Source organism: Nilaparvata lugens, chromosome 1, assembly GCF_014356525.2.
Source record: "Nilaparvata lugens isolate BPH chromosome 1, ASM1435652v1, whole genome shotgun sequence".
NCBI lineage: Eukaryota > Metazoa > Arthropoda > Insecta > Hemiptera > Delphacidae > Nilaparvata > Nilaparvata lugens.
The window spans coordinates 101122197-101130248 of NC_052504.1; the positions used below are offsets into that span (position 1 = coordinate 101122197).

At 30.8% G+C, this 8052-nt stretch overlaps 1 protein-coding gene across 1 annotated transcript; it reads right to left on the reverse strand.

Annotated features, from left to right (window-relative positions):
- Positions 1-901: 901 nt before the first annotated feature.
- Positions 902-7771, reverse strand: LOC120349496 (transmembrane protein 135-like). Its single transcript, XM_039419842.1, has 7 exons — positions 7627-7771; positions 5377-5519; positions 3676-3772; positions 3057-3218; positions 2267-2407; positions 1671-1834; positions 902-1108 (listed from the first exon to the last, which is right to left on the reverse strand). Exons 1-7 carry the CDS (start codon positions 7741-7743, stop codon positions 1033-1035), a joined length of 900 nt encoding a protein of 299 aa, XP_039275776.1. The 5' UTR covers positions 7744-7771; the 3' UTR covers positions 902-1032.
- Positions 7772-8052: the final 281 nt, after the last annotated feature.

An 8052-nucleotide genomic window follows, 5' to 3' on the forward strand; every position in this document is an offset into this window, starting at 1 on the left:
TCGAGTTTTCTTTATTAAGGTACCAAACGAGTTTCTGGTTTTGAAAGTTATGTGGCAAATATCTATATTAAATGAGAACTACACTATATTGTCAAAACCACTGATCTATTGAAACAGTTTGATATTCTTACTGGTTTGTAGACTAAACTCTAGTTTCCTAGAGATTGATAATGGTTAACAACCGAAACTAGTGTCTCAAATCGTTTTTTTATCAGTGGTTTTGACATTGTCAAGTCGTTTCCATTTAGTATACCTGTTAAGATCTAGTTGATAGATTGCAAGTGAGCTGATTCCATTTCGGTTGAAGGAATAGTTAGTGTTCATGCACATATCAATCTTATTTCATTTCATTTTTATCATCCATTGACCGCCTATGGAAGGGGTATGTGGATTTTTCAATAGAGTTCTTGATTTATTTTATACATGTATTATGTAAAAGTTCACCTCCCCGCACGTAGTCCTTTACTGTACCTTTTAGTGAACAGTAATAGAGAACTGCAGTAGTTCTTAATCGTACAGCAGCAGAACTGTATCAGTCCTCAAACACTAATTCCATATGACTATCAATTCATTCATGCAAAATTTGACTCAAACTTATGATAATTACTAGAAAACAATTCCTCCTAATTATAGAAGAAACTGCTGTCAAATGGACTTTGAAGACCAGTACACCCAGATCTTTTACGGCATCTAGTACCCTTGCTTTAACATAGTATATTATTCTAAGTTTAAGTAATTCAAAAGTCAGTACTTCGAAGGATTCTTGTTCGATAAGGAAATAACCCAAGGAGTAGTCGCAGTAACTGGAATATCTTGTGCTTCCTTAGCAGAATGTCCGGTGTGTTTCTCAATTGAATTATGTTAGAGACAGGGAAGGAATCATTATTGAATAATTCAAAAGAAAAAATGTATAATATATATTTATCACATAATAATATACCGTTTTAATATGTAATCGTTTGTCGTTTGCAATGTACTTAACACTCGAAATAATGTTTCCAATATCCACACAGTTATATGACTCAGCTCCCTTCATAAGGATGCCAATTTTTTCAGCTCTTGGCTTTTTGCGATGTAGTCCCATAGTCTCTTATTGATCTCTGTGGACCTGGAAAATCAATAATCGAAGAGTTATTTATATAATTTATGTCGATATAAAATTTTAATTGTACGAAATCAAATATTTCATTATAAATTTATGTTTATCGATCAATGTCAATCAATAGAACTCCGGTGAGAAGAGTATTAAGAAAGGTGACGGCAGCGGCACAATTTTAACCACGGCGTAAAAATTCCCCGCACCAATGTGCGCAAAGCTTAATCTTCTTTCAATGCCAAATTCCATTAGCAGAGTCTCTAATGAGACGTCAGATCATAAGATCAAAGATCATATTATTATTAGAACTGAAATAATTTATTTGTAGAATTGAGTAGCGACTTGTTAATTGGGCCTAGTATAAACTTCAATCAAATAGGAGATTGGATAGGAATTCTTCATTCATTATAATAAGTACTGTGTTATTTGGTTTTCATGTAACTACATTAACAATATTATAATAAACAAATAAAAAATCGTACAGGTTCACACAGTACTAAAATATTGAATATCAATATTACATCGCAATAATAATTTCGATAAATCAATATTACAATAATTCAATATTACTTACTTTCCATAAGAAAATGAATGCATCAAGTTGACAAACTGCTTTGGTGTACAATTCGGAATTACCATTTGACTGTGGAACAGAATGCCAGAAGCAATTATGTAAGCCACCTCTGAAAAAGGCCATTTTGGAAGAAGTCCTTTATCTTTGAAATGATACTCGGATAACTGTAAACCAATCACGATACAATTTGAATAGCCATTATTGAAAAAAACGGTGGTCTTTATAAACTTCTGAAGAATTAATGAATAAATGGAAGAAGCGATTTGTCAAACTTATTCTACAATGATTATGAATTCCAATATACATAGATTTTGCGAAATGAAAATCCCTTTTAGAATTTATTAATTTCATTTGCGCACTATTATCATTGTAATAAAACTATAAGATATTATTATTTATATTTTTGTCGTTTTGGTGCATTCAAATAATAACATTAACAGTAATAGCAATAACATTTGCTGCTTTTATTACTGCAGTAAAGTATCTTTTAGTACACTGTACACATTTTTGAAGTATTTTATTTTTTAAATTTGAAAGCATTTTTCAAAAACTATGATTTATTTTATTAAAATTGATTTTTTCATTATTTTGCTCACCGTTAACAAGTTACAAATAGCTATAAGAATAACTGTCAGATCTGGACGGATGATGTAAGCTAATCCAGCTAATAGTCCACTGGGAATAGCATGTAGGGGCGAGTCTTCCTTTCTGTATCTACATAGAAAACAGCTTGTCATCTGAAATGAATAGATCAGTTTCAATTCGATTAATTACATTACAACACTCTGCTTTTTCGGTTCCCTTTTAAAAGTGGTAGAAGATTGTTATGATATTCTAAGAAGAGAAAGAAAAATGAAAAACAAGCAGTATGAATTACTGAATAAGTCATTATTTTCCAAGAAAATAGTGATTGATGTTGTATAATTTGTATAAAGAATCTCACATTGCAATACGATAAGCGTATTTAATGATATTCTTTAAATTATAGTTAGTAATAAATGCCAATAAAACTCAATAAATCCGATTAATCGATTTCATAGACTTGAACCAAGGCAAATAATAAATTTAAATCTTCTTAAAAATCTGCATATCTTTGAAATTCTAATATTTTGAAAATAGATGAAGAGCGTGAGTTTTGGATTAGTTGTATATTAATGATTACTTTTTGCTCTGAAAGGGCGAGCTACTGATTTCCCTTGAAAGTTGCTAGGATTTTTACAGTACAATAGCTGTCATATATAACATTTGAAAACATAAACGTCTTGAGAATTCAATCTGGTCCTTTGATGGAAAATAATTCTCTACTGTATTAAGGTAATTAGAAAACGAATATATTACTTCATACAGTACTACAATCATTACTGGTAATTTGTGGAGTAGACTTGCCTTATAAGTCATAACGTACAATCCAGTGAAGACACCTAGTTTCAGAGTTTTCAAATTGAAAGGATTTAGTAATGATGGCTCTTTGAGAATTTTTCGAAATTTCGGTACAGTGGCTCTGAGCCATTGAACTAGTACTCCAAATCCGAAGTATTTTGCGGTATTCTGGAACAATAATAACATTTTCATTCATCATACTTTGATTCAGATTGTAAGTTATCATTAAACATGGCTGGTACTAAATATACAAATAATCTTCATTGCTTGCCGATTTGGTTTCTGTAACTATTTTCTTCTCTTCTTTAGAAAATAAACTACAATTCTTCAACAAATTTAATTTTAAATTGGACTGGTACTCAATAACCTTTAGATTGGCCTTTTAGTAGTTTTTGGCATTAGCTAACCTTCGAAAATTTACATGATGGCAAATTTTTTATAAAATTCTAATAGGTCTGAATGAAAATAGGCTATTAGTAACGTGATACAATGTTATCTTCGCTGAAAAGTGAATTTATCAATAACAAGATATTACTGTAGTAGATTTTTTGCAATACTCAATCGATAGTAACATATATAATCCAAGAAAGAATATACATTATATCAAGTCTTTCCATTAACTCACATTGATTATATCATCCCAGCAACTCCCACGATGAGGACAATAATGGCGTTTATCATCAGTAATTTTACTTTTTCCGAACGATGGTGGTAAGAAAAACCTGTTGAATCAATAATCATTTGTTTTAGGCTGGGGTTAGACCAAACGGGCAAATGCTTGGACAATGATTTATAAAAATCTGGTTAAAGCCAGTTTAAAAGATCTAAAGCAATGAGAACTATCATTGGATTCATATACCTTTTGAGACATAATTGATTAAATTTGAAAATCGACTTTGTGAAAATATTTGAGTACTGAAAATTTTGTGAATTAAAGAACTACAAGACTCAACCTATTTCGGACTATGTGTTACGTTATCGAAATTTGGAAGAGGAATAGCACAAGGTTACCTTATTTTTCCTCTACCTATCATGTACTTATTGATACATGAATAAAGAATAATATTATTGCTCATGCTTCTCATATCTCGGGTTGTTTCTATGTGTTTTATGCTCCAGGATTTGTGCTGTAGATCTATTCTTGTTTGGTCCAACCTACCCTTGATGAGATGAGAAGATTACCGTAAGCTGGGGTGAAAAGGGACATTTTTCTTTTCATGACGCAAATGTTTCTTTTTCATAGTTTTTTTGTGGAAGGAATGAACCTGTCATCTAAAAATTTCCCTTCAACCTTTTCAATACATACTTTGGATCTGGTAGCCTATTATATTGAAATTTAACTTGCACCCAGTTTCCTCAACAACATTGAGTTCTTTCTTAGATTTTGCGTCATTCTTTTCCACAATGCCTCCTGCCTCAGTCTCTGAATCCTCCTCGTCATTGACTCCACATTGTAATAAATACTCATTATTTTAGTGTTTCTTATATTATTGAGCAAGTTAATTCTGAAAACGACTATGAAACCGGCAAATACTAGTTTTAGGCAGTGTTTTATTCACCCCACTTCGACATCAGTATTGTTGAAATTGAAAAAAAATCCAGTATACATTAAATTCCAGTCAAGGGTTGAAAAATCAGTAGAATTCATAGTAAAATAATCCCAGTTGGTAACTACAAGACCAACTACCACTTCAAATATCCATACAAAACTTAAGTTATATGTTCCACTTACAATAAGTAACAAGAAGCAGGACTACCAACAGTATGAAAATCAAGTTGAACACGTGTTTTTTACTTTCATGTGTTCAGAAAAATCTCTTCCATCAAAGTAAATTGAGTAGAACTATGTAGATTTAATAAATTAGAAGTTATTGTTAAATTTAAAATTTTTCCAGTTTTCGTCCCCTCTTACCCCTGCGTCCCTATTCTCATCGTTCTACGATAATTTAAATTCTATGACCCTAAAATCACAGACAATGATTTATTGTACATGAAATGCATTACTTGGTAAAGGTACACACCAAACAAATTTATTTGTGAGCTGATAAATTTATAATCAAAGTCAACAACCGAAAACAGTGCTGTTCAAGCCTGCATCAAGGGATCACTGAGCGTCTTGAATAAAAACATAATAAAATTTGGAAGTCAGTAGGCCTAAAAAATGAAGCTCTGGTTAGTGGGGATCGACTTTATCCAAGAGGGCTCATCAACTTGTTACGCTTTAGAAGTCATGCTTCATAAATAAGAAACCTGGAAATAGATGAAACTGTAGTGTAAAAATACTCAATTTTCGGGTAACTATGTGACAAACATAATATCAACTTACCAAAGATTCGATTTTTGATGTTTGACAATTCTCAATAGATAAAGCAGAGCCGCACTGCAGATCATGAACACAAATGTTTCAAAGCCTGTCGTTCGGTGGATGTAGTTAAACTCTTCCAAGTAACGGACAAACACTTCAAACATCTGTGAAAAAATTTATTGTTCAACAATATTGAAAAATAAAATTTTCTTTCTTGAAAGATTTGAACAAGATAGTATCAAACACTAGTGAAATAATAAATGGGGTTTCGACTGGATTGAACTACTCATTAATCGAATTACTGTATGCTTAATTATTGGTGTTTTTTCAATTATTTTAAATTATTATAAAAATATTGAAAATTAATCATTAAATATGAGTGATATTTCAGAAATTTCCACTCAGAAGAAATGAGTATAACAATCGGTGTGGCAGAGTTGAATCAAGTAAATGGTTGGACCAGTATTATTATGCTTAGAGAAAAAACTTCTCCCTATAGCCTACTTTGAATGAGATGTGCTGGTATTTTAAAATAAATTTTAGATCATTCCAATAGTATAAAACATCACCAATCAATAATTATGTTTTCTTCTTCAATGTTCAAAAATTCAAAATTATCAAAAAAATTTATGAAAATTGTCAAGAAAGTTTTTGAATTTGATGTCTACTGCAGAACATACATTTGAGAAAATTATATTTATGTACGGTTTTGATACCGTTCTAATAGAAACAGTTGATAAGAACATTGGTTGTCTTAACAAGTAATTTGTATGCCATACATTATTATCATAGAAGCACTTTGAAGGCTATCGTTAAAGTAATTCTTTTTATAATAAAGTTATAGTGTTGAAAGGAGAAAGTCACACTGCTGAGCAAATAAATCACGATCCTGCCGCTTTAAAAAGGTTTTATATTATTTTTGATAAAATATATGAGAAGATATATTGCAGTAGATATTGCTTGAAAAATCTTCAAAAGTAATTAATAAATACAGTACGATGTATTAATACCAGTAGGATGTATTAGATACCCTAATATGATGGATATACCAGTAGAAATTCAATTTTGTAATAGAAATTTCCAACTAATTTTTAAATGAATCAAGTTCTGTAACGCCGCCACCAAAAAATGCTACTTATTCTCCCTTCTGTGTCGTACTGATTGTTATCAACTGATTTTTTTTCATAAAGGACGGCAGAATACAATTACGCACAGATCAGATTTATCAGATTGAAACAGTTCCCACATACATATTCAACTAGTTCTTCGATTACTAATTGTATGGGAAAGCATCTATAGAAAATAGTACGGGTTCACATTGTAGGCATATTCCAAGTGATTGTAATGTAAAATGTTAACACATGTAGGTCTCATTAATAATTCTCATAAGATATAAAAACATAGGATAATTTGAGATATTCAGGGAAGGAAGGCTATATGAAGTTATGAACTCTGTTATAATATGGATTCATACTTGAGTATTGACTGGAAAATGGAAAACAATTCGAAAAATCCAGTTGAATAAAGACGGGTGATTTGTAAGAGTGTGATGGAACAAAAATAAATCATGAATATCTATAATTATTTTTATCGCCTTTCCAATGTTACTCCAGCTCTTACCGTACTTAACAATAATAATTACGTTCATACTGCTCATATCGATTTTCTAAATTGTCAGCTTTATCTGATAACTGGGAAAAACTTGTACCGAGGGATTTTAAAATGTCTAAGAAATGATAAAAAGTTGACATTTTTAATTATTTTCTTGGCGTTTCAAGTTCTATAAAAATGAACAGGATAAAAATGATCAAATAGATCAATCTGATTTTCAGATTCAGCTAAGTGTTACAAATGATGTTTCTTTCAAGAGGTAATGGAGATTATTCCGAAATCATTGCTTTTTTCTTTATTGCTTGATTTTAGTTCGGTAACTTGTATTAGACAAGGAAATGAATTATGACAAAATATATAATACGGTAAAAAATATTCAATTTCTCTTTTTAGTTTTCATTAGCCAGGAATTACTGCTATAGATAAAGAGTTGAGCGAGACTACTATTACTATATGACTACTGTATGGGTTCAGTATGTGACTGTGACTATGATGGCCTACTGGCATCATTACATAAATGTTGGTAACTGGTGTTTGAAAAAATAAATTTCATATCAAATGTAAGGGAACGTCAATCAGAAGTAGGGATGGGGAATTAAGATATAGGTATTCAACTTGGGCATGATGTTTATAAAGATGATGATGATGATGATGACTTACCAAGTACAGAAACGAAGTAACTGTCACACCTCTCTTTTTCGGATTTTCCAAAAATATACTAACAGCACTCAAAGCACTAGTAAGGCCAGGAAAAATGTAATAGTGGAATCTACCCATTGCATTCCTGTAAGATCAAAAGCTAGTACATATATTACATGAAATGAAACTATGATTTTTTTCTGAAAAAGCATAGGTATTTACAAACAATGGAGAAATGTATAAAATTATTGTATAATAATCCTTCTTACCTAAAAACAAGTAGGTCTATTTATTTATGCCAGAAAATAGTGTGCGATACTTTTCAGAATAAATGACATAATGATGAATGATAAGAGTTGAGAAATACTTTATGAAAAATGCCAAATTCATACTGTATAAATACTGATAATACTGGAATTGAACAATATGCATGATGAAAAATACTGA

Coding starts and splice junctions, on each gene's coding strand:
- LOC120349496 (XM_039419842.1), bottom strand. CDS start 7,743: ATGGGTAGATTCCACTATTACATTTTTCCTGGCCTTACTAGTGCTTTG. Junction 3,219..3,675: donor GCTGGGATGATATAATCAAT/GTGAGTTAATGG, acceptor TTATTGTTCCAG/AATACCGCAAAATACTTCGG. Junction 2,408..3,056: donor TGTACGTTATGACTTATAAG/GCAAGTCTACTC, acceptor TATTCATTTCAG/ATGACAAGCTGTTTTCTATG.